This window comes from Lonchura striata, chromosome 1A (assembly GCF_050655825.1).
Source record: "Lonchura striata isolate lonStrDom1 chromosome 1A, ASM5065582v1, whole genome shotgun sequence".
NCBI classification, from domain to species: domain Eukaryota; kingdom Metazoa; phylum Chordata; class Aves; order Passeriformes; family Estrildidae; genus Lonchura; species Lonchura striata.
In genome coordinates this window covers 52,500,977-52,528,677 of record NC_140741.1, presented here as the reverse complement: position 1 = coordinate 52,528,677, position 27,701 = coordinate 52,500,977, and the positions used below count along the sequence as shown (strand labels likewise).

Genomic DNA, 27,701 nt, shown 5'->3' with positions numbered 1-27,701 from the left:
TATTGGAAATTAAATCAGTAAAAAGTAATAAAAATAAGTATGATAGCAATTAAAAACTTCTGCTTCAGCAAACTAAAAAGCAAAAATTTATTTTTCTATGCTTCTTTAGGAACACTAAATCTGCCTTAATATATTCATTAGATCAAGAATAGGACAAGTATGAAAACAATTTAGCTGTGTGGTTCTTCACAGTTCAGATCTGTTACCTGACTAGCCAAGAGCTGAAACTTCTGCAATGTGCCAGACTTCAAACTCTTTGTTGTTCCTGTAAATATTTGCTCTGCATTCATTACAGTAATAAAATCATTGAAACTGTAATGATTAACAATGATGGATTTTTGGCAAAGTATTTGTTCCCAAGCATTAAAAAATCAAGAAAATCCCTCCAAATCATACACAATGTTGCATTATTTTATTTGCCTGTCATCTTAAAGGGACAATTGATTTTTTTCTTATTTATTTACTTATTTGGTACCTAAAGACCCATAGAGGCTAAGAAAAATTAAACTCCTTCGAATATGTGATAAAATGACAATGTTTTGCACTAGTGTTTAAAGAGTATTCTTATTCAGCTAAAAGGCTGTTAAGGATTTGTGTAGATACCGGTGATAATTCAAAATGAAGGAATAGTAATGTCTGCTTTCTAATGGATCAACAAAATATTATTATATGAAAAATCCAGATGTATTGATTCCTGTCAATTAATATGTCCTATGATTTTTCTTTTTTTTAATGTTATTGTAATTGCACTACATCAATCAAAATTGTATAATATGTGTGTTGAAGTATCTCAATCTACCTGAAAGTATCTTTTAGCACTAATTGATGGCAAATTTAATGGTAGAAGCTATAATTTCAGTAGTTTTGATTTGAGAACTATTTGAACCATAAAGAAAAATAAGTGAGTTAATCTATTCAGAAAACAAACCACAAATACTGAATTACTGATTGAGACAGCCATAATTCTTTTATTTGCGCAAAATATTCAGTGTGTTTGTGCAACCCCCAGACACAGATTGACTTAGACAGTTTTAATTCCCACTCTTGTGGTTTCCTGTAATTGCTTGGATGAAATGTTGCCTTCAAGTCTTGGTCTTGGCACTGAAATCAGTAGGAGTATATGACTTCTACAGGGATTGTAACTTGGAATTTTTAGTGAGCAGTGAATCAGACTGCTCATCAGAATCTCATAGCAATTTGCAACATTTATATTAAGGAAGAATTGTTTAAAGTGGTGCTCTTCAATCTCAAATGTTGGCCAGAGTGATTCAAATGGTCTTTATAATAAGCACTTAAATATAACTTAAACACATTCGGAAAAGTAAGTTTAAAATTAAAATTAAATTATTCACATCAAAATAAGTTTTAGAGCTAAATTTAATTTAATTTAATAAATGTTGCACAAAATCTTAGCTGCTGTACATGTGTTGCTTCTCTTTCGACCGCCACTTTGCTCTCGGGGGTTTCTCGCCGCTGTCCCCTGTCCCTCCCCGGCCCCCCGGGACCCTCCGGCTAGCTGTCCCCTCTCGGGGCCGGGGTTTTCCGCGGTCCCGCTGCCCTGGGCTCACCAGGCAGCGCTGGGTTGGCACGGTCCGAGCTGCGGCGCTGCCTCAGTCGCCGCAAGGGTTCGAGATAAAGAGACCAAGAGAGACCAATGGTATGCTTGTCCAGAGAGATTGTATTGCCTGAAGCGTTGCAGTGACCAAAGGCCCTGGGCTATTGCCCAGATACAGTTTTATACATCAAAATTAAGAGATAAGGTCTTAAACAATAGAGACAGTGTTCAGCTAAGGCACATCAGAACCACCCCAGGGGCCAGGTCCAATGGGAACTGCTCAGGGGTGGGGAGAAGGGGGTTTACAGAGGAATGCTGAAGCGGGACTTTCCCGAAACAGTGGAGCATACATAAATGTATCTTTTCCCTCAGTTTCTTATTCCCAAAGCCTTTCTAAAACAATGGGGCATACATGAATGTATCCTTTTCCTCAGTTTACCATTCCCAAGGCCTTTCTAAAACAATCCTCTATGCTACCATGCCAGCATGACTGCAACATACATGCTTACTGGGTAGTACTACCTAAAGTCCTCCCTCCTATCCCATGCTTTTTTATTCTAGGCCAGGACAGTCTTTTAGGGTGTTTCTGACTCAGAACCTATACACACAAAATATGGTCGCAAAAGCCTTTAAGCTTACACCAGCTTTCCAAAAATGGCATCTGTGCATCCTACCAGTATTCTACTGTGTTTAATCCATAATGTTATTCATCGGGTAAAACATTTACTGCATGAGCTCATAAAAGTAGAACAATATAGATATGTCTCTGTGCAATTTAACAAAATAAATTGTTCATATTAGCCAGATTTCTCAGCTTATCATAGTATACAATGTAAAAAAAATTAGAACCTAAATCCTTCTATGCTGCTTATTGACTGAAAGTAAGCCACAAAGTCAGAGAGAAAGCATCTTATTTTCTAGTAGCTGCATGAGAATTTTAGTAGCATTACCAATAAGTAACCAATATTTTAAATACAATAAATCCTACTTCTATATGTGCTAAAGCAATCAATGAATAGTAGAGTGTGTTTTCTTAACAAAAAACACGTAAAATGTATGTTGATGTTACTAACAGATGGGAGGCTGACAGAAAACTAGCACTTTATTTTACACCACTGAGGTTTGATTCATAGTCTCTTCGTACAGTTTTCCTGTAGCACAAGTTTGGCATTCATTGAATTCTATATAAAAGAGTAAGTCTTGTTTTCACAGTGTTAAAAAAATCAATGGCTAACTGCTGTTTCATCTTTCAAGCTAGAAAAACGTGTCACACCACAAAATCAGGATAGAAGACAAGACAGTGTTGACTATCATGTCATTTGTTCCTTTGTATCTTTAATGGCCTTAAGATACCATTTGTATGTGTGGGTTTTAAGCCTCTCTGCATATAAAGACCTAATTTTGCAAATTCTACAAATGGCCAACATAGGATTGAATTGTTAATAGATTTTTTAAATTGCCTGCTCAGTATTTTTCTGGTTTCTTATGTATATTTACCACTTATTTTCTTTCTTTTGCAGATTGTAGCTTTGCGTGAACAAAATGCACACATTCAAAGGAAAATGGCAGCTGGGGAAGGGTCTGCTGAATCAGAGCATATTGAAGGATTGGAGCCAGGGCAAAAGATTCATGAAAAGGTATAAAAATGTTAGTTGTCATTAAGTCTAGCAATCTGTATGATCAATAAACAGGCTTTATATTATAGTAATGTGAATATTTTATGGGATGCCCATTTAGAGTATTGTCTGCCTACTGAAACCAATATAAAAAAATCAGCTTGTTTAAATGGAAAACAAATGCAAAGGGGCAGGTCCTTTCTCTTTGATAGGGTATTGAGTTAGATCCATAGCTTATAACTAACTTTTCTTGGAATTTTTTCATTATGCTACAATTACAAGTACTATAAGCTGCTGAGTGATCCTTTGTATGCTACATACAGAAGAGCAAGGTGTAGTGGCATGTATATGTGGAAGGCTATATATGCAAACATTCCTGCAAAAAAGAGACCCTAAGGGGATAACAGAGACCTAGAAACTAGAAGTGTTTTTTCTTTGTTCTGCCTATAGATATTCTTTCAATATGTGTCCATGCTTGTATAGAGAGAAGCTATTTAGCTCTCCTTCAGTAGGAAATCGGTGTGTAAAATGCAGGCCAAGTATTTGCTGCTTAATGCTGAGAGACAACAAAATGTAGAGACTGATTAAGTAAAAAAGATTTTCTCCTTAGCCTTAGATTTCCACATTGATAAAAACCAAATTGAGCATCTTCCTCTCTTGCTTCAGAATTAATAAATTTAAATGATAGCATAACATAACATTTGGAAGACAGCTGAATTGAGTGGAGCTGTTGCTTGGATCTCTAATTGTGCGTTTTTGTGTAATGCCATATGATGAACAGTGGCATAAATCATACTTAGAAAAAATAGCTGTCATGATTATTTATTTTATAGTCAATCCAATTTACAATGGTGCACTCACAATGCAGGCATTAATTTTACACATTTTGCAGTTTATGTGTATTTTCCTTTGAGTAGTCTATATGGTTGAAAAACACACAGTAAACAAATACTCTGGCTACACTCCCCTTTCTGCAAAATCTTACAGACACACTGTGAAATTTTGATAAGCAGTGTTCACCCCACTCAGTTGTGCAATCCAACTACACTGTTGAAAAATCTCTGATTTCCCACTCTCTTTGCAAGCTGTGTCTTCTGATTTGAGCCATTGGTTTCAGGGCTTACAAGCAGAACTAAGTAGAAATAAGACTACCCATCCTTTAAGAAATCTGTATATTTAAACACAAATGAGAGGAATGAAATCCAACATAACATATTATTATCATCATTTTGGTATGGAATGTTTCTAGAATATTATGTCCAGAAAACATCTATGCTTCCTGATAAAAACAATTCAGGTTGGTCAGGTTAATCTGAAATAAAGGTTTTTGCTTCTTATAGTAATGAAAGCATATTGGATAGGGAGTTAAGAGGACACTAGATCAAACAGTGCACTCTAATTCACATCCTCGGCACTAGCAGCTCTCTACCTTTCTACATTTACATTGGTGCCCATCATCAATTCCTTATTTAGGAAAGAGAAACTTAAAAGCTGGCAAATATAGTAACTTGCAAAGAGGCCAACTTGCACAAAGAGCCTTAAAGGACTTTGAAAAATTATTTCAAAGAACACATGACAAAGATCACTTGCTGTGGGAATTAAGATGCAACCATTTCTGTTTTCAGATATTCTCTTATTTAGATCTGTGACCACTTGCTGCCACACAGATCCTTCACTTAATCTTTAAGAGCAATTGCCTGGTTTCCCACAGGTGAAAGCCGGGAAAGCAAGAACTTCCAATGAATTAGGTGCCCATTGGGAAATCTAGTGAAACAACTAGGGATGCTGCAATAGTGGGACTGAACTGCCAAAAATAAGATACTGTGAATAAGGAGTTTGTTTTCAAATAAGTTCATTATTTCCTACTAGTATTTATTTCAGCTTCCTCAAGAACCATAAAAGATGAATTATTCAGTAAAACAGTTTTTTCAGAAATTATCATGTGCAAATTAGGAAGCATTAAAGTTGCTTTGAAAAAGAGGAGGCCTTCTTATGTTGTACACCTTAAATATCCACCATTACAGTATCCCTCTCAGCTGTAATTACATTTTGTTTGTTTCCCTCTCATAATGGAGAATATTCCTAAATTTGGTTCCATGTATTTTAATTCAAATATTAAAAAATCATTGCAATAATTCTTTTGATGTTAATGGAGTTTTATCAGAGATTAATTAGCCTGAGGAATGACTGTTTTTATCCTCAGAAATGCCAAAAAGTTTCCTGCTTGGGAAATCCACTTCAGCATGAATTTCTGTTACACTGAAGGCACAAAAGCTAAGTATTAAAGTGAAGTGTAAATCAGTGTGTTTCTCCTTTGAAGCACACTTGCCCTACCTATAGTAAGGGCTGTTTTACCAACAGAAATTGGTAATTCCCTTCAAAAGAATATCAGAAACAAATGGAAATAGATACATATACCAGAAGAGGTGAAAGAGCCTGGTATTTCTGGTGCAATGAAGAACAGATGTTACATTTTATAAGGAATTCAGAGCCTTATATATTTACTTTTTGCAAGAACTAAACAGCTATGTCTATTTTGCTTTATAATAAACCTCAGGCTGCCACATTTAGCTTATTTATGAATCATGGTTTTTCTTCTTACTCATAACAATACTACAATAATTAAATCAAATGTTCAAAATTAAATCAGTAAGTTATGAATGCAAAAATCTGTGAAAACATTGACAAAAAATTGTAGGCATTGTATTCTGTAGGATTAAAAGGTGTTTTGCCAAGGCAAACATAGTGGGCTAAAATGTTCAGAGTGCAAATCAAATACTATTAATAAAAATAGCAAATGTCTTTCAGAGCAATCATCAGAATCTGTTCTGGTTTTTGGACTTGATTATTTTTGGATTTTCAGATGCATGTCTTTGCATGATTAATAGAAATCTGCAGAAAACTTCCAGTTTCAGTTCTTACTAAAAAAAGGTTTATATCTTAAATAAATAAATTAAAAATTCTTTGATTCTACTGGCATCATAGTGAAATGGCAGAGAAAGGAGTGAAGGAAGGGCCTATGTATAAATGTGATGTATAAAAGATATTGGGAGCTGTGATTCTTGCCCCAAAGCCTATACATTCTATATTAGAGATATACTACAAAATACAGTTGATAAGTAGATTATGAGTTTGTTTACAAGCAATGCAGATATTTTTCTGGGTTTTTAATCATATCTTTCTGGATTCATATTGATAAAGCTAATTAAAGAATCATGCTGAGGGGGACTTGATGAAGGTTGATGGCTTGACACACCTGGGGAGGTGAGGAGTATTGGGTGAAAGGAAACATGGATAAAAGCTGCAGCTGGCATTAGAAGCCTTCATGAATCGAAGGACAGTATGCAGTGCTCTTTCTAAAAGAGTCTAGGCAAGTATTTTATAATTACTGTTCTGCTTAATAGTTTAGTTTAACTACGTGACTATGAATACTTAGTGCCCCACACTCTAGCATACATATCTGCATTACGTCTGCATAGCTTAAATGATAAATCAATAGACTTCTCAGATCTTTGTCAAGAAATCAGTTCCATGCTTTTTTTGTATAAATTGGTGTCCCTTTCATTCATACAACTTTCTTTTCCTTTTTACCTAGCAGAAATCCCTGTATGCTACTATATATTAAACCTGTTAAAACACAGCATTAAAGAGAAAATTTCACATTTCAAGTACTGTGATAGCTGACAGCATTGCTATCAGCAAGGCTAATTGACTTTTGCTGGCTGATTTACTACAGGGAGTTGCCAGGAGATAATTTCTAATGGTAGAATGGTGAGGCTACTAAGAAAAAGGTGCTAGTCAAGGCAAATGCGAATTGATTTTATTTGTACAGTTTGGTTGAGCAGCTAGAGAGCCCTTAGAATAAAGGAGCAGTAACTGATTTCTGTCTGTGAGAGCTGAGAAAGTCTTCTAATAGTGTAAAAGAGAAACAGGCAGACATTTTGGAAGGGACCAGCAACAAGAAAAAAAAATGCCCATCCATCAAATGAACGCCCTCCCATCTCTCATTTTGCAAAAGGACTAAAGTGGGACAGATAATCACAGACATCAGACTGATGAATAAAAGTTGAAAGCTGATCAGGAAACAGACATTCTATATCTTTAAATTAGTCACAAAACTAGGAGTCTTTTGATGGCTCAGTAGAAATATCACTAAAGTGAGGATGTTGAAAGAGAAAAGTGCTAGAAAAGGTAACTATTTTTACATCAGTAGTGGGGTAGAGAAGAAATATTTCAGTTGAGAGAATATTGTAATTGATAGCTAATTAGAGGTTGGAGACAATTGAAGAGGAGACCTCTAATGATCTGATTATTGCCTGACACAGACCAAAACGTGTGAAACAACCTAAAGAAGTAGAATAATTTTCAAACACAGAGGCAATCAACCACTTAGAAATTGCTGTGATAGCTTAGGTTTAATGCTGCTGGTTTTGGCATAGCTTTACACACTCTGATTTGTGTGCTGGTTACATGGATAATGATCATGCTTCTTTTGTTCATTTAGTTGTCTTTTGAGTTTGGTCTATTGCATAGCAAGGTGTCTCTGTCAGTAACAGTTTCTTTTGAATGTTTTGCATGAGGCATTTGAATGGAATGGGCTGGAAGAGCTCTACACTATAGTAAAAAGCATTCTCTGGTAACTTATTTATTCTTACATATCAAACAGCATCAGTAAGTACTACTATTTGCAGCATTGATTTTTACTCCTGGTTTCATAAAAGTAAATTACCTGTATAATTTAGCTTGGTGGTTATTTTACTTACATTTTTATATTCCTATACTATAGAATTCAGAGAAGTTTATTTGACCTCTGAGATAAACTGTATTTCTGTCTCTTCCCTGATGATGTGACCTTCATGGCCAGATTTTCTAAGTAGAAAGAAGCATTTCTATCATTATAGAGCTAAAAATAAAAGATCTTTTTTTTACCCTGAGGTTGGGACAAAATTTCCCAAATTTCCATGTGAGGACCGATGGAGATTTATGGTGCAATGAACAATACTCCTTGAAAAAAGAAGTGTCAATTAGTGTTATTCACCATTTAGAGTGTCCTAGTAAAGAATAGATATAAAACACACAATTTTAGGGTTTAAATAAACAAAACCACAAATAAAAAGAGAGAATACACATACACACAAAACCCCAACCACAAAACCTAGAGCTTACACCATAAAAATACGTGTTTCTTCTAGGAGTACTAAAAAACTGGAGCTCTGAATTTTTAGAATACTTTCAATTATTCAAAGGTACCTTATGGTTTGACAGAGTTTAATTTAGTTCTCTGGCATGGAAATGCTTGTGCATGTGGGCATCCTGTGAATCACCTGTGCCAGATTTAAGAGGCACAAATGAGGAGCTCTGTCACGTTAATGAGTCCTGTCTCTGCTGCAGGTTGTTCAGAGATAAACCCACGAGATGTTATTGGTTTACTTCTCACCACACTCTGAGGTTAAAGTCTAGCACAAAATACATAATTAATTACTGGTAGATAGTATTTAGACTGAATATTTTGTGTCAGATGTTTTACAACTGAGAGAAAATATCACCTGGAGGTGCTTTTTTACTGTTTTGGGATTTGCTTTAAAAAAAATAGGTTTTCATGTACATTTTACCACATATGTAATTGAACATAAATTCTTCCTAAAAAATAAAGTTGAAAATAACTTTGCTATATAACCTGGGACAGTTTTACCATTTCATTGGAAACTTCTGTAGACTGGTGTTCCTACTGGGGTTTTTTTGTGGTTTTTTTTTTTTTTATTATTATTTTACCTTATCTATAACTCCAGTTAGTTTGCCTCCAGTGTTATTTTGCTAGGGTTTAATTGAAAAGGAAGTATGAATTAGATTAACATAGACTACAGTATTCCAGATTAGCCTTAATTTACAATTTCTCATGGTGTTCCTTTTACCATTGTTATTGGGGTTTTTTTCTAGTAATCTACTCTGCAGCTCTTTTTCCTTTTATTATCTCATGTAGAGAGAAGCAGCAATGCAGAAGGGATTTTTGGTTATTTGTAATGCTCCAATTTTCTGTCCTTCTCCTTGCTGACACTCCTAACTGACCAGCAGATTGTCTTACTAATGTGCTTTTTCAACCTTGAAAGAAAGAAAACCACGTTTCAGCAATGTTATTTTCCTTTTCATACTTTTCAGTGTTAGGGAACATTTACTTTTCTTCTCCATTTCCACAGACCTTAAGAAATTAAAACTTTACTTCTCCTCCTAGATATTTCTTGTTTAATCCCTATTATCCCCTCATTCCTGCCTATGTAGTGTGTCACGTGTTATAATTAGTACTATCACTGTCATCAGATTTACTTAATGATTATTCCATCCTTTCTATTTCTACCCCTATCTTGTTTAACTGTATTTGGGTGAGTGCAAAGGCTTTCTTTATGAGGGAAGAGTATATTTAAAACTCATAGGCACAACCATGTTATCTATCAGTTATTTATTGAGTGTGGTGATATGGTAATAAAACAGAAAAAAAAAGCAAAAAAAATCCCAGCTTACAAAAACCCACAACAGGCATCCTCTTGCCATTGCTCTTTCCTTCATTCTTCCCATGAGAGGAGGGCTGCATTGCTGGGTAGAGATGTCATTGCTCATAAACCTTTATTTGCTCTTACCTCACACAAGAAAAGATGTCTTAAGCTTGTCTTGAACCTTCCATTCCAATGCCATCTGGATTTCTCATGTGGCTGAGAAACCTGTGGAAAGGGGCAGGAGCAGAGGTCAGTGTCCTCACAGTGTGTGCAGCAGGTGAGCACACACTGCAGCTGTGTGCATCTGCCATGTCTGTAGAAGGCAAGAAAGATGAGGAGGAAAATACATGATGATAATGGTGCCACTTCCGCAGCATTGAAGTCTTAATAAGTAAATGTGATAGAAACAGATGGACTATTTATTTTGGGTAAACCAGCTAGCAAAACAGCCCTCAAAGCACTGAAACATGTGAGCTATTTGCTACATTTCTTTTTTCAAGGAAAAATAGCCATTAGTCTTCAATTCTTTCATGAGAACTAATTGAATTTAAGTAGTGTGTCCATAAGTAGCTTTTTCATTACCACCTTGGATGGACAACATCCTAAAATTTGTTGAAGACTTCATCTGGATAATATCTTCTATGACAGACCTAGGGACCATGTACAGTTTTTATTTTCTCTGCTAGAATGTTTGACCAGTTAGAAAGTTTTCTTTGTCATTCCTTCTTTAAAGATTTCCTCATTGTTTCAGATTACTTCTAGTACTTTATTTTCCCCCACCCCAACTAATTAGACACTATTTCTTCCATTTTTTGTGAATCTGGGGTAATATAGGGATATGATAGTTAAGAATGTCTATATTGAAACTGGTTTTTTTGCATATGCTTTTCTGAAAATGTTTCCTTTAGTGCTTTAGGTAATAATTAGCAGAGATCTATTTGATTTCATTGTTTCAAACATTCAACTAACAGTTTATTTACAAAGGATTGTAATTAATGTATAGCTACAACATTATAATTGATAAAATATTCAGCCAGAGAAAGCACAAGAAAAAGAATCGAACACGGACATTATTCATTAAACTGATAATAGAGAAGATTCTGCAGTTCTGTCCTTCCAGCTTATTCCATAGGAAATTTCTCTGGAGAAGGGGAGGTTCCTGCTCCTTTCACAATTCAGGAAGTGAATTGGAATCACCATCTACAGAATGCCTTTTGCTTCTACTGACACAGCATATTTTCATATTCTTGTTCAAGCTATTTTCATGTGGGAGAGAAGGGAAATTTTTGCCATAACTATTGACAAAAAAACCCTCCTTAAAAACTGAGGAATGTTATATCAGTTATTTCTTGAATTAATACTTAATAACTTTCTACCTGTGGTCTTTTGAAGTGATTGCTGTATGTGATGTACCCATATAATGGATGTATCATAAAATATAAAAGTGACAATATGTCAGTTAAAATCTCTTGGTAAACTTTTAAAGTATGCTTCAAAATTCTAAATATACCAGATTTTAAACTGAGTTTTTAAAATTTTGTGTCTTTACAGAAAGCTTTTTTTTTTTTTAATCCTGATCTTACTAAGAAAAACTAAAATGACGCTTTTAGTAAGTTGTAAATTTTAAATACCAACCAGCTCTATGTATGAATACAGGAAAAATGTAAAGCAAAGCTGAACGATCATTAGAATTAAAGAAGTTTGTGAAAATAATTCTTTGTTTAATCAAAGAACTACAAGGAAAGTTAATGTGCATAGATCAAAATACATGCATACATAATTGTCAATGACAGCATTGGTTTAGTGATGAGAGACAAATTCTAACTGCAGTATCATTTGTCTTTCCAGAAGTCTTTGTTACTAAGTAAATTAGAAGAAAAAATTGTTTTTCAGATTTAATTTATATATAGTTTAGTTATTAGTATCTTAAGGAAGAAAGCTTCATTAATGAAAAGACTTGCAGTGAACATACTCCCAGATACTACAGGTTGCCATTTCATAGTTACCAGGGTTTATGTCATGTAAGGTACATGAGCACATGCCATTTTTTGCATTTGAGATTTGGTATTTGGCTTATTATAACTTTGCAGCATTCCTGGACTGCTCTTCAGATAGCTGTAGGGCAAATTCTATGCAAGATAAAATTTCCTAACCTGTGGAAACTGCTAAAATTACTGTATGAGATTATAAATGTAAAATAGATTATAATTGTCATAGATAAAAACTTAAATTTTCAAAATTTTTAAAATACAATGGTTTGGCTGTCTTATCCTATTTGAGTATTTTGTTTGTGATTACTACCTATTAATAGCATTTTGATTTAAGCAGAATAATGGAACACTTTCGAAATACCAAATTAAGTGCAAATATGTTTTTAATTTGCTATGGTCATCTTACCATTGTGTCCTGAAAGTAGATCAAAGATGGCTCAACAGCTAAAGTATCTAAATATAATTAGTTAGTATAAATACAACTTTGCAACTGAGTTACTTGATATAGTGAATTTTTAAAATAATTTTATCCACTGATGAACAAGTGGGGCAGGTGATCTTGATCTGGGTTCATTTTATGGCTGATTGAGAAAAGAATGCTCTTAAAGACATTAAATAATTTTCTTATAGTGTGCTAGAGGATTTCTGTATAAATATATTTTAACAATAATAATACAAAGTGCTAATGAAAGCTGGTTTCCCCTCAGACCCTATATGATGTTTAAAATTATAGTTACAGCAAACTACTTTGCTCTTGTGCTTCATAATGGAAATTTTGCTGATAAAATTGTACATAATCAAGAAAGTTAATGACAGGATAGGCACTTTGGTTTTATTTTTTCATGTTGCAGGTCAAAGCAGATATTTCTGATTTTTTTTGTTGTTGTTGTTCTTTATGCCTGGGGATTTTTTTCAGATGGTAGTATTAAATTTGTATCAAACCCTAGGCTTAGCCTTTGCTGAAAAAGGTTAATTTGAATATCTGTTGTAATGAGGCAATACCAGCAAGTCCTGCTGGTGAATGCACTTCTATCCTGTAATGATTTACTTGCAATATAAATTGTATTGCTGAGATCATATCCCAAATGCAGCATGTGTTATGGAATTTTGTTTTTTTTTTCTTTACAACTACATTCACACCAAGGCTTTCAGCAGCACATAAATTACTTCAGCAGAACTTGTTTCTAATGTAAATCTCACCAGTGTGTTGCCCAGACAGAAAGCACTTTCTGGTACACTGAATTTGTGATTTCTTAATGTTGTTTCCTGTCTGCAGCATGGAATATTTTGCAAATGATATTAACTTTATTTAAGTTAAAATGCTGTGTAAGCTTAGTTAAGATCAATGAAAGCAATTTGGTGATTTTTAGAAGTATTGTTGTAGTCTGTACTCAAATAGTCATAATGCTAAACTAAACCTTTTTATGTGTAGTGTTCTGCCCTTAATGCAAGTGTTTACATCTCTCTGTGATGCTACATTCTGAAATCCATTGATATTAAGTAATCTTCTGCTGTTTTTTCATAACTATACCTACCTTATCTACCTTGAAAATCTTTTTTCCCTTCCTAGTTACTTTGGTAATTTTTAAAATAATCTTTGCTTTAGAAATTCTTTAGCTAGAGCCCATGTGAAAAGATTAATCAATGTTGCTTCTCCATTAACAGCGCCTATCCAATGGCTCAATAGACTCAAATGATGAAGCCAGTCAAGTTGTTGAACTTCAGGAGCTATTGGAAAAGCAAAACTATGAAATGGCACAGATGAAGGAGCGTTTGGCTGCACTGTCTTCTCGGGTGGGAGAGGTAGAGCAGGAAGCAGAGACTACGAGAAAGGAGCTCATTAAAACAGAAGAAATGAACAGTAAATATCAGAGAGACATCAGAGAGGTAAGGAAGTCACCATGCTCACCTCATATTTCTTGGTTGTTGCTCCTGTGATATCCTCTACAAACCGATAGAGGCCAAGGTATGTGTGCATCAAAAGTTGAGCACCCTTAAACATAGGAGACAGAAATTTAAATTAAGAAATAGTACTAGAAATTGATTCCTTTCTCTCAATAAATTAAAGTAACATTTAATTTTCCATCTCTCTCCTCCTCTTAAATTGTGATCTTTCTCAGTATATCATCTCTTGGGCAGATATTCTCACTATGTGTGGATGGTTGGCTTCAAGAATCTATTTTAGTATGCATTAGTTATCCTTCTGTTACATTGGCTTTCAAGAAAAGACTGGGTATAGTATCAGTACCATGTTTTAATTGCCAAGGTGGAGTTGTGTCATAGGTTGGACTTGATGATCTCAAAGGTCTTTTCCTAGCTGATCCTGTATCATAGCTACAAGAATTCCCAAAGTCTCTTTAAAACTGAAGATATACTACTGGGCATACCTTACAATCCTGTCCACGATTAGCATGAAAATTAAACTGGTATAAAATTATGCAGCATTTTAATTGCATGGTTCCTGATAGGGGTTTTTCTGTCACGTTAGGCAATGGCACAAAAGGAGGATATGGAAGAAAGAATAACTACGCTGGAGAAGCGCTACCTCAGTGCTCAGAGAGAATCCACCTCCATACACGACATGAACGATAAGCTAGAAAACGAACTGGCCAACAAGGAAGCCATCCTGCGTCAGGTGCTGCATCTGCATCAGCCAGTTGTTTTCTTCATGCACAATGAAAATTCATGTCTGTTTACTATAAGAGGTTTCCATTAGGTTAATCTGTTCAATTTTCAATCAACAGATCAGTTAATCTAAAAAGTCCTAAATTGTTCAGCATCTCTAAATTTTGTATCAGCTACTACAGCTGTGAACAGTAATTTCAATGTGCACATTCAATGTTGGAAAATAAGTGTGTTTTCTGATAGAGTCTTGCATAAGTGCACACAGTCTTGTTCCCTAAGTAATGGAACATCTTTGCTTCTTTTGTGATAATTTTGGAATTTTATTTTCTAAAAAATAGCCTGATCTGAAAAAATTCCTTTCTACAGGAAAGATCAGAATTTGCATACAGCATGTTCTCATGATTTTACAGATGAGTAGAGTACAAATAAAATTTTGAAAAGGTAAATTAACTGTGAATATGTTTTAAGAATGCTTATAACATGACTGTGCAGCTTTCTCTCATGGTATTTTGTTTCCATGGTGATTTCAAATCTGGAACGTAAACTGAACATAAAACACTGCTTTGTAATTTGAAGAATATGATATAAAGTGAAAACGAATGAAGTGAATGAAGTGAATATAAATCATACTGTATCATTCAAACCTAGCCTCAGTATCAGACTTTATTTTTCCCTTGCATGTCTTTAAGCAATTTAAAGTGTTACATGGGAAATTAGCCTGTGTGATGTGATAATCTCTGCATCTATAATTGTACACAGGTATATTTGCACACACACACACATCCCCCTGTATCTGTGTGTATATGTGTATTTGATACTTCAGGGAAACTAAACCATCAGAGCTCAAACTCTCCAGCTTTTGCCAGCTTTCTTAGACTATTTTAAGAGGTATCTTCAATTGTCAGGGACAAAACCACCCAACGATGGAAAAAGTAAGGTACTTGTATCTGAGTTCTTATTGTTGCCAATGTAAGTCATGCTGTGCTGCAAAGTTCTGCCTACTCAAAGCAGGAATCAAAGCAACTAGGCTGAGTATATATGGTCAGACTTAAAGTTGATTTGCAGCATTGAGATGAGAAAAGCCTAGCTTTTCATGCTTTTTGAAGAATTAAAAAAAATCTACACTCACACTCATTTTTCATTTTACCGCGCCACAACAGGATTGAACAAGAAAACAGCAACCATTAAAAAATCTTAATTGTTTGGTGCATCTCAGTAGGCCAGATGATGCTGCAGTTATAAAAAGTCCTCCTATTTCTCTTTAATAGTTATCACAGCTTATGCAATTTCATTTCTGTAAATGAGATTTAATTGTAATGAATGACAAGTCAGTTTTATCTTTTCATAATATATGATTGCCATTCATTCAGAAAATTATTCAGGGAATTCTATCCTTTCAGAATTGTACTTCTTTCCCATATTAGCTCATATGTAATTTTTTCTGTAAGATGGACTGTACTTCTATTTAGAAAATTCTCATTCTACTCATGCCAGTACTATTCTTTTGCTCAGATAACTACCACATCCACCAGTGGAGCTTTTTCATCTTAATTAGTGCCGTTTTACAAGTCCTTTTATTTATCTTTGTGAGATCCTTGAGCCTCAAATCAGTAGTACGACTGGCAGCCTGCATTGTTCCATGCTTGAGTTAATACTTCTCCAGTAGCCTCTCCCAAACTAAGGGGTTTGTTGCCTATTAGTGAGTTTTGCTATAATTTCACTGATACTTTAGAAAGAGAAGGAAAATCCTTAATACTGATTTTAATTTTCTGCATTTACTTATCTATCTTTGGCTTTCAGTTGGAAGACAAAAACAGACAGCTGCAAGAGCGTCTTGAGCTGGCTGAGCAGAAGCTGCAGCAGACGATGAGGAAAGCTGAAACCTTACCTGAAGTGGAGGCTGAACTGGCTCAGAGAATTGCAGCTTTGACTAAGGTACTGAGAAATAGGCTCACTTCAGAAGCCCCATTGTTTAACACTGATTTGCAGCCTGATTCCTCACCTCAAGGACCAAACAAAGGTAACATTGAGCCAATTTGAAAGAAAGAAATGTTTCTTGATAAGTATGTGAATGGGAATGGTTTCAATGCCATGTAATTCTCTTAGCATTTTGATGACAGGAAAAGCAGTTACCTGTAAGTTAGCCTAGGCTACGCTTACAAAAGGAGTCATGTATTTCCAATACAATTGAGCATTACTTACTCTAGGAAGACTCATTTTACTGTGTAAGAGTTTCTAATTTAAGGGTAGGCAGTGAGGGAAGTCCCTTTCCTACAGGTACTTAGTTCTTCTCGATGTTTTCATATACCATATATAAATAACACCTAGTTTTATTGTAATAAGTGCTATGAAATCAAATCCTGGTGGCAGGTGGGATCTTTTGATCCCACACAAATGAAGACAACTTGCAGTACATGCTTACAAGGTTTGCTTTGAATGTTTCTTTGTATCATATATCTGTGAAGAAAAATGTGAAACTCTGAGTGGATTTCAAAATTTTTGTTTCTGATAAATTTGTTATATGGCTGCTATCTTACAGAGAAAAAAGAAGATAAATTTTCAATAGCATGCTTTTTATATTTGGCCTCTAATGCTTTCAGGTGTGCATGTATTTAATACTATAGCTCAAATATTATCAGCTTCATAAAGACATATAATATGGTTTATGCTTCGTCTCTTAAAATCAAAGAAAAATGCATTTAAGAGACTGTATGATGTATAATTTTGATTTATCTAAGCTTTCCTTTCTCTATTGCCAAGGAATGCTTCTATTTATGTGTTGAGCTGTTTTTAAATTTGATGGACTTTTTACAAGTCCTATGTTTTCCATATTTAGTGAAGCCTTAAATGCTGAGCAGCTCATCAATAAAGTTTGATTTTTAAGTAATTTAGTTAAGCAGAAGAAACAAAGAAAGGAAGGCTTTCAGTAATCAAGGGTTTGTGCTGTCACTTTAGGTTTGTATGAATGGGTGTCAATCTGAAACAAAGACTGACAACTGGGGGAGGTGGCAGGGGGGAAGGCAAAAATAATCAGCAAAAAGAGCTACATTAAATACCAAATAAATTTCATTGGATTTTAATAAAAACTCACGTGCACAGAAGAGCAATCCCTTGGCGTTTTAACTTTTTTTTTTCCAATTGTTTCTGATTCAGCAAATAATCATATATTCTAATGCCCTCAGTAGTTTAAAAATACTGTTTTCTATTTTAAGAGGATTTTTCCTGAATAAGTTCTCCAGCAATTAGCCACCAGTAAGTATTTGGCAGTCTCAAGCATGTCTTCTCTTGCAACCGCATTTTTCCTTGAACATATATTAATGACAAAAATCGTAAGAAGAAATCCCATTTCAACCATGCAAAACACTCAGGGACTTCCATGAGATACTGTTGTTATTGTGACCATAAAGCTGCAATATACATCTCCGTTTGTCTTCTTACATTATTTCATGGGATGTGGTTAGAGAGCTGTCAACAGAGCTGATGCTCCACCCCATTTCACTTTGATGTACTTGATCAAAGTTTTTGCCAAGTGGGAAACTCTGAGAAATAGGTTGTAATGCTGGTTCTGTTAATTTCTCACTGATTACATAAAAGAACTGAAGATATGTATTTCAGTTAAAATTGTGCTACCTTGGAATATATAATGTGAAGGAGAATGTTGTAATTTGGCCAATAGGGTAAATAGGCCTGTGGCCTATGTGTCTTGTATACAATTTCTTTGCAAACTGCAGAGCTTACTAAAGTGCTGCTTTGAGAGCTCTGAAGTTTAAAGTCCAGTACTTTTCATGGATCACATAAAAGAGGCTATGAACCAAGGATGCTGTAATCACTGCAGCTTAATTAAGTAGTTTTAAGTTAGCTAGCTGGTGTGCTCGTACATGAGGTCAACTGCAGATCTGCAGATCTGGCAACTGCAGATCCTGCCTGAGGGGCTGAATAATGCTTAATTAATTTCACCTTGATTGGACTTCATGCCAATATACATGCTGTCTGTAGGATTCAAATTATCTGGCTGCAGAATCCCTGAAGCCTGTCCACCTGAGCTGTGTGACCACTGCAGTGTCTATGTATACCCAGTAAAAGAGGAGCCACCAAATCAGCTACTGTTTCTGCACTAAAAAAAAAAAAAAGAAAAAAAAAAGAAAAAAAAAAGAGAGAGTCAAAACTGCTTCTCCTTCCTTTAGTACTATTCTCAATGAAAATGGCTTCTCTGAGATTAATGGGGTTACAATCATATGGAAGAGGTGAGTTAAACCAAACATGCTCTATTACGTATTTTAAAGTAATATGGGTTATCTGCTTCACTGTGGATAAAATATAAGACCAATTACTTACATGAGATAAACCAGAAAAATATGTTCTGGATTTGTCTGTGATTATTCTCCATCCCCACACCAAACCCCCATAGATATAAAAAGTTGCATGTTGCAGTTCTGCATTCAATCTTTTTTATATTCTTGCTCATAATAAATCCGGGTTGGGATTCTGCAAATGAAGGATATAAACTGTCATCCTTGTAGCATGTCAGTTTTTTAAACTAGTTGGTTTTCCTTTTTCTATGTATATAAGCTAGTGATGTGTCTTTCTGCTGCTTTTCCATGCCCAAACTAGTTCATAAGGAGTGAACTTCCAAAAATTTGGACTATACAGTGAACTTGGATAAGTACCCATAAATTTACCTGAGTCATTTGAACTTTTCTTTGGCTTTGTTTTCACTGTGTTCTGCCCATTGGGTGAGCAACTGGAGGGTTAGGCAGCCTCTGGCAGACTAACCTGGAACGGCATGATCCCATATACTGTGCTGTCCTGCCTGGCCATCACACTGGTACCTGTCTGGTCATGACAAGTAGCACAGCTCTCAGCATGTATCCCAAGATTTAGATTCCCATGAATCATTAAGCCACCTTCTACCCACTCTGTCTGTGACTGCTCAGGAGAAGAGGCAGTTCCTAGTAGAAAGAACCTCCCTCCTGTATTAACCTTTCTTTATCCCACAAAATATTTATTTTCCTCAGAAGGAACAGACATTGGAGCATCCAGAATCTTCTGTCCAACACAGTTTCTCCTTGCATGTGTTCAAGGAAGGGGTCTAGTAGGGCCAGCCAGCATCCACCTACTTCAATTCACTCACTCCCACTAGTAGTCCTTCAACCCCTGGGTGCTTGTGCAGCAGAGGTACCAAGTCACTTCTCTGATCACAAGACAGCAATCAGCATTTTACACCATCAGTCCTGTATGCAGGTCACCAGAAATACCAGCCATGCTTTTCAGCTGCTTTAGAGAAGCACTGAGATGGAAAAGAGGAAACCATATCATAATAAACCACATTTAGCATAGTAACACCTTTAGTTAATTTTAAAGGTGATAAAAAATGACTTGAGAGTTGGAGACAAGTGGGACATAATGATTGTTTTGTGTCAGTGTGGGGATGTGGTTTGCTTTAAGCAGGGAAGAAGTTGCAAAACAAGTAAAAGGAGCATGTCTGCCATAAAAAGGATGCAAAGAGGGGAAAGAAGTTCCCCTGCAAGGAGTGAATGTAGTTAATACAGAAACCTCTCTGAGAACAAGAGAGAAAATATGTGTTAACAGGGGAAGGAAGTTGATAAATCCTCTTACAGGCAAGAAAAGCAAAATCTTCGAAGGGGAGGGAAGCCAAAGAAAATTTCACATTTACAACACATTCTGTCTTCTCAAAACACCCCTCTTACTTCACTTCCCTTTTCTTGGGAGATTTTGCCCTGATAGGAGGAAGAAATTAAAGAAGCAATTTTGAGAAAGCTAAATTGAAGGAGTTGCTTACTAAACTTAGGAGGTATAGAAGGTAGTGGGAAAACAAAGGAGGGGAAAGAAGTTGTGACTATATAGTGACTGAAAGGTTGGGGTTTAGAAAAAGGGGACACCTGAGACAATTAATTTTGTCACATTGCTAACAGGTTAGATGTGAGCAAGTAGCTGATAACTATGTGAGCTGTTGCAACTCTGTCACCATGGTCACCTATTTTCACCTTCAACTTCATAACCAAGTTCAGTAATGCATTCTTTCTTTGTGAATAATGCCCTTGTTCTAAGGATAGACTAAAACTGGAGTGCAGGTGTTGAAAAGTCAAGGTCTCAAAAACAGGGAAATTGACTGTGCTATTAGAAAAGTTTAGACTTGTTCCTGCAACTCAGCACAAAAAAAAAAATTCTGGCACCTATATTATAGAAGTGATTTCTGCATCTGAACTTGGATTTCTTTCTTTTCATCTAAGATGCGAAGACCTAGAAAATGTGCAGTGCCATCAGTAACAGATAATGTGAAAGCAACATCTTTTTTGTGGGCGCATTAGCAGCAGGAGCACCAGTAGAGTTTTAACAGGGTTAGAGATCACACAAGCTGCTTTGGTATTTCCTCAATGTAGAGTCTTCCTGGCTGTTACTACCTTGTGCTGGCTATTCGATGGTATAGAGAGTGCAAAGTGAACATTAAGACTCATGCTGGTTTCTCCTAGGAGTCAGACATCATTAGCTTTTGTCCATGTATTTTTAATCCAGTTTAAGATGCATGATTTCCCAAAGCTATTTATAACTGAATGTTCTGGCTAAATGCTTTAAATCCCTGTTGTTGCATATCACACAATGTGTCTTATTAATCCTCCTGTACAGAGTAGGAGCAAACAGGCATGCAAGAACGTAGGGTAGAAAGAAGAAAGAACGTAGGGTAAGGCCTGCCAAGAAAGTAGTTGTGTAAGCTATACTTTACAGTTTTAAACTCAATTCTTAGTAAAACAAGTTGGAAGAAATCCAGCTTTTCTTTAGGAATCTCAAAGTCCACAGTTGTCTGTGCTGTCTCATGTGTGCCTAAAATTCTGCTGCGGAAGCATGACAAGCACTGCTGTCTCAGTCTCTGCCTTGTGCCTCTAACTACGAGGCTGAGATGGACACATTCAGTATTTTATAGGCTGCCAAGTCTCTCAAAGAGGTTATTCTTTATAGTCTCTGGGTCTGACTAAGACATGTGAGCAACAAAAAAGTGTAACTGACACAGGTATACCAATCCTAAGTGCATGGCCTGGGGAAGTCCTTAGGGAAGGATTTGCAAATCCCTTAGCTAACAGCTGACTTGCTACAGGGGATTTTTTGTTTGGAGAGGCCTCTTTGAGACCAGGTTTGTGGCCTTCCTCAATGTCAAGGGTGATGGGAGGTGTTGAAACCCTCATTTTGGGAGTGTGCTCCAGCTGGGGATGATGGTTCCTGGAGATCTTTGGCTGCAGGTGGGTTTCTGTGAGTCAGAGAAGATGGGAGTACGTATATGTGTTTCTGTCTGCTCTTTTGATTCCCATCCCTACTGCAGGGGGCTGCGCCTGCAGCTGGCACATAATAACCAGTGGTTAAAATCCCTAAGCAGCTTTAGAGCCCAGAGTAGATACTAAGTCTGTGCACCTGTGCTTGCTTTCTGCCAGACAAGCACTTGAGCCTAATTATTGAATATTTTGTCTATAAAATAATTTGGTCCTTTAAGAGTAATACAGAATAACACTTTCAAATCAAATGGTACATAAAGGAAACATAAAATATTCTAATACATTTGCAGTGTTTTGAATAGTGACATTTGTTTTGATTCTAAGGCATATTGAATTTTAATTAATTTTCAAGTTTCTCTGTTTGACCAAAGAGATGTAAAGATAGCATATACTTTGCTGAATTATTAAAACAGCAAAAAGTTATGAAATAATAGGTAGTTATAAGAATCTTAAGGCAACATCATGTTATTTCAAGAATGTTGTATATGTAAGAATTCAGATAACATACATAATTCTGACAATAATTTCATTCCTTCTCTTTTTCCCAAAAATTATTAGACCTTATATCACAATTATTTTCTGCATTGAAAGAGCTGCTAGACAGATAAGGTATTATGTCATGGTTTGGACTGAAAAATTTACATTTTAGTTGGGAAAAAGAAGATAAATTATACAGGTAACTAGACAGACTGCCTTTTCAAGGACAGATTAGCACCACATTTCAGAGGATGTGAATGAGATTCCTTTGAACATAGAGGTTTTACTTTGGTTTTCTTCGTATTTTGCATTAAACTGCAATTAAGTGTATCAAAGTGGTGCATTAAGTTTTAGGTTTCATTTTTCCAGGTTCTGTACTGCATTAGTATATAACTGTGAACTTCATATAAAGTATCAGCACGTTCTCCTCACAGTTTAGTGAGACAAAACAATCCTTTTTCAGCCTGAGAACCAAGAACACCATTGCAGCTTCAGGCCCAAAAGTTATAACAACAGTGAATTGAGGTGAGCAATCTGGGTGGATGGGACTTCATAACCTGAAGCTGTAATTGGAAAATTAACTCCAATATGTAAATGAACCAAAAATTATAAAAGTGTAAAAACTTGTGACCCATCCTGGGTGTAGCCTTGGCCAAGCTCTTGTACTGCCCAAGGTGTACTATTTGAGGGCCTTTTAATAAATACCTACTTTATTCCTTTAGCACTGTCTAGCCTCTGCTCTAGGTGGTGTCTCAAGGCACCAAAAGCAGTGAAGTTTAAGTAACTTGCTTTAAAGTTTTGCAGTCAGCTAATGGAGCTTATAAGGAGTTTAATTTTGTAGGAAGGTGCCCCCAGTGGATTCTATACCTCCCTCTATGAAAATGGCTTCAAAAGAGGTAGAATTACTTAAGTCTTCTCAGAGCTTTGGTGATTTCAAGTCATCTCATGACTCTTGAGAATGCTTTAAGGGATGGCCTTGAACCAGTGCTGCAGCCAGGACTTGAAGAGCGGAAAATTCTATTCTATAAAGAGCAGGATAAAACTTGGTCACTCTGTGGAAAGACATCTGCTTTGCAGTCACAGAGCTGTAACTTTTTCAACCCTGTCTCTCTAATTACCTAACTGGGAGAGGAAGAAGTGCATTAGCACTGGTGTGCTGAAACCAGCTAATAGCAAAATGGTGGGATAAGTTAAAGAAGATCATAGAAGTATTGTTGCTGGTCTAAATTGTAATAAGCAGACAAAACAGTTTCAGCTAATAAATAAATTCAAGTACATCACAATATGCCTGCTTCATTATCAGAAACAAGAACTGCACATCTAAATTAGTTTAATTACAAAGACTTTCCCTTAAATTTTGCAATAATCTGAGTTTTATGAATGTACTATGAAAGTAATACTAGTGGTCTTCAAGGTTAAGCAATATTCTTGTATTTATGCAAAGCAGAATTTTTTTATGTGGATGTTTTCATATTAAAAGCTGCAATTTATATTTATAAATTACTAGATCACAGGACTGCTTTCTGTATGAACATTTGGTACTGATAATACTACTGAATTTAAGTTATGGGTAATTTTAAATTATTATGAACATCTGGCATTACTTTGATACCTATTACTAGCTAATCTGATACATCATTAGTAGATAAGCATATGAAAAATAATCTCACAAAAATACAGCTGTAAAATTAGTATATCTTGTACATATTAAAGTTTGTTCATCTAAAGATGGCGTTCAGATCACTTTGAGAGTGAATCTGACAGAGTGAAATAGCATTTGACAAGCGCAAGCTCACAGCTCAGTTATCAGTAGCCCTCTCCGTATGCCTTATGCACATTCCTGTTTCCATAGCAACAAAACTAATATAGCATTTCCCTTTTTTAAAAGGGCTTTTTTAGTTTTTGAATAATAACATAGACTTGTTTGATATTACAACAACATGAATATTCATGTTTTGCCACAAATGACCTAATTAAGGTCAGTTTCTGTCAGAAATAGTAATGAATCTTTGTTTGGATTACCATTTCTATACTCAGTAATAACTTTCCATTATTATTAATGAATTTTTATTTATAGGTTCTTCTTTCATCTGATGACCTTGATCTTCCAAAGAGATCCACCAGGGTGGATCTTTTCAAAGGGATGAAAACTATATTGTTTATTTGGATGACAGGCCTTATATAGTGTTTTCTAAAATGTCATATGAAAGCTTGAGCCTTGTCTGTTTTGGCATTCTTTCTGTTTTCTAGAAAATAGGGAATGTACCATGACATTGCATAGTAGTGTAACTGACCAGTCCATTACATAGTATTTATGCATTGTAATCATTCCTAGAGAATGGTAGAAGAATTATACAGGCATTTCTGATGTTGGCCTCCGAGAGTTCAGTTCTGGTGTTCAGTTTACCAAAATGAAAAAAAAAAAAAGAAAGAGAAACAACATTAGATTAGACAGTATCGCTTTGAATCCACTCTGTAGTCATGTGTCATCAGCCAGCCATCACTAACCTTGTACTTCCATGTGTAGGTTGATAGCTTCTTTAGCATCCCATTATTTTCAGTTTCTCCACATCAACTGCATCTTTTTCACCAAGTATCAGTGTAGTTTATTCCATGTAAAAATCTGTCAGTTAAAAGTATTAAATTTTCAATCACACTTTTCTTTTAAGCATTCTGTGCTGTGTTCTGTTCAGTGTCAGTGTCTTTAGTTCTGATTTTTCAATTTTGTCCCTCTCCTTTTCCTTGACTTGTTAGTCTGATCCAACCTCTTCTACCTCATCTGATGATTATCAATATGTTATGGAAGCTAAACTACAAGAAATGATCTCCATACGTAGGAAGGTAGTCCTACTGGACTTTACTTTCTATTGCTGAATAGAATTCATCTGATTTGTTTTCATTTTTAAATTTTTTTTAATTGATAATCAACCATCGTGCAGTTCAGTGCTTCAGGAGCTTACAATTTTACGATGGCAGGTTTGTGTTCAAACCATGCACAGTCTGCATGTTACATTTGGCTGATTTCATTGCTCATAAATAACTCCAATGTTTTGCTGATGCTTGGATGTAACAGGCCTTTGTAGCTGACACATTTCAAGCAATGCTGTTCAGCTGCCTGTTTAAAAAAAGTTTATTTTCGGAAAACTAAGTTTGCAGTTAGTAGTAGCTTGCTTTATGTTTTGTTTAAACTTTACTGAGATAAAAACTTCCAAAGACACCCAAATTACTGAAAGAGTCTTTCTATTTTTTTACAGGCAGAAGAAAGGCATGGAAACATTGAGGAACGTATGAGACACTTAGAAGCTCAACTTGAAGAGAAGAATCAAGAACTTCAAAGAGTATGTGTATTGCAAACAGCTTCTGTGCACTTTTCATATGCCAGTATAGTGCTACATTATGTACTCTAGCCCCCAAAACTACCTACTTGTAAATGTTCTGTTTGTAGCAGTGCTGGCACCATCTTAAAACATTAATTTACATCCAGTTGCAGAGTTGAAAACATTCTGCTGTTATAAAAATGGATGTGCATTAATCAGTAACTGTAATTACATATCCTGTGAAATTCTTTTAGATGGTTACAGTTACCTTTTTTTTTTTCCCAATGATATATATCTGTATTGGTTAATTTTGTACCCTACCAATCTGTCTTGTCTATTCTACATTAAAGGCAAGGCAAAGAGAAAAAATGAATGAGGAACACAACAAAAGATTATCAGATACTGTAGACAGACTTTTGACGGAATCCAATGAGCGTCTGCAACTGCACTTAAAAGAGAGGATGGCAGCACTTGAAGAAAAGGTACAGTACACACCAGTAGCTTAAAGTTTAGCTTAATAAAGATTTTCTATATGTTCTACTTTTATCAGGATGGAGGCATCATGCTGATTTTGTATTACCAAATATTACCACAAATGTGGTCCAACTTACATATTTGAATCTTAATTGAAGAGTGGTCTCGAGTGTCTTCCCAGAAGAGCTGCAAATATGCTGTATATTTTAAGTGACGTGTTTATCAGCCAAGAGCCTGATGAAGAGCTTGGAAAGGACCATTGCGTGACAGACTGCATGAGGCAATGAGAGAAAGTGGACGAGAACAGAGGAATGACCATTTTAGATGTGCTATCATTTCAATGTTTTAATCTGCAAATTTCACCTCACTTCCTCTGGGAAGAGTAAAATGCTGTCACCACAGGAGAAGGAGCATCTTGCCTTGGAGAGGGAATTTTATTTACAGATTTTCCATTATGTGAGACAGTGTGGTCCTGCAAAATTCAAAGCTACTGACCTTTGTATTTGCCCTCTTTAATCCCTCCCTCTTCTACTTATTCATCTTCTGTATGGACTGAGAGGAATCTTTTGGTGTTTTTCAGAAGGGTATTTCAGAACTTCTCAGATGATGTACTTCTGGTTTCTGTCATTGAACTAAGATATGGCATGGAGCAAGAAATAGGCTTGCCAAAAGAAGTTGTTGGGAGAATTGGTTGTGTAAGGATGAGGCATTTCCTCAGTTGAACAAGATGCAAAGTTTTTGCTGATCTAGAAGACACACGTTCCTACATACGTTTGGATTCTTGCAGCATTTAAAATTCAGCATATAATGCAAGTGAAGCATTAAAGAATTTTAATTTGGAAGTCCAACATATATGAACTTTGTAAACTTGTACATGTACCTAGTGATATCTAATACATGAGCATATCTCTGATTTCTTTCTTGTTTCTTTTTTTCTTGTATTTTTGTTTCTAGAATGTTTTGATTCAAGAATCTGAAAGTTTCAGGAAAAATCTGGAAGAGTCCTTACATGATAAGGTACTGTAAATTACTTTGATTTTATCTGGCTTTATCAAAATATGTAGAATTATTATTTGGAAATATGTATATGGAATATTAATTGTCCAGCTATTGTGAAAAATCTTCCTGACATAAATGAGGATGCCTTTAATCACCTAGATGCAGTAAATAGCCTTAGAAGGTCTCTGACAGTTGTTCTGATCTAAGTTCATGGTTGATATCGTAGCCTCAGGAAGTCAATACCAAAATTCATGTTGATTTTACTGGCTCTGGAATTTTCTTCTATCAGTTTTAATTCTGAAAATGTCTTATTTAACAGATATGCATGAATAACTGGTTGCACTTTCATAGTGAGGAATGTGATTTTTGGATTTTATGCAATTCTTCTTAACAAGTGCAGTGGCGTTATGTTATATATAGCTGAAAGTGACCTTTCTTCATTCCTTGCAAATTAACCCCTAATGCTGTTTAGTGAATCAGTCAAATTGATTATAAATATTTCTTCTAATCCCAGATACCAGGATTTCATTTTGAAATTATTACTGCCTTGAGTGCAGTAGGATGCACAAATGTATTTGCATTCAGATTCACAGAAGTGGTTTCGCAATGTATTAAATCCCTGTAGAAGCAATTGTACAGAATGTTTTAAATACAACTCCATTCTATACTAATATATATATATATATGTATATCTCATATGGCATCAAAAATCAAAACCTATGAGAAAAATAACAGAAGAGGTATCTGTTAAAAAAATTTTTACTTTCATCCACGTTTAGGTAACCTGCAGAGAAAGGCAACAAGATTAAAGTACCTAAAAGGACAACCCATTTCAGTGCCTCAGTACCCTCACCATAAAGAATTTCTTCCTGATAT

The 27,701-nt window shown here is 35.5% G+C and overlaps 1 protein-coding gene across 11 annotated transcripts in view; it reads left to right on the top strand.

The window, feature by feature from the left end:
* Nucleotides 1–27,701, top strand: part of PPFIA2 (PPFI scaffold protein A2) — a 286,279-nt gene that overhangs the window by 206,791 nt on the left and 51,787 nt on the right. For 7 of the 11 annotated variants that reach the window (XM_085570346.1, XM_085570345.1, XM_085570344.1 and 4 more), the window contains 8 exons: nucleotides 3,076–3,192; nucleotides 13,316–13,537; nucleotides 14,139–14,285; nucleotides 16,076–16,210; nucleotides 24,790–24,876; nucleotides 25,290–25,373; nucleotides 25,703–25,834; nucleotides 26,781–26,843. In XM_085570346.1, the coding sequence (XP_085426472.1) occupies nucleotides 3,076–3,192; nucleotides 13,316–13,537; nucleotides 14,139–14,285; nucleotides 16,076–16,210; nucleotides 24,790–24,876; nucleotides 25,290–25,373; nucleotides 25,703–25,834; nucleotides 26,781–26,843 (987 nt within the window). The remainder of the gene's footprint in view (nucleotides 1–3,075; nucleotides 3,193–13,315; nucleotides 13,538–14,138; nucleotides 14,286–16,075; nucleotides 16,211–24,789; nucleotides 24,877–25,289; nucleotides 25,374–25,702; nucleotides 25,835–26,780; nucleotides 26,844–27,701) is intronic. The other 4 variants (XM_021528045.3, XM_021528054.4, XM_021528051.3 and 1 more) reach the window with 1 other exon arrangement.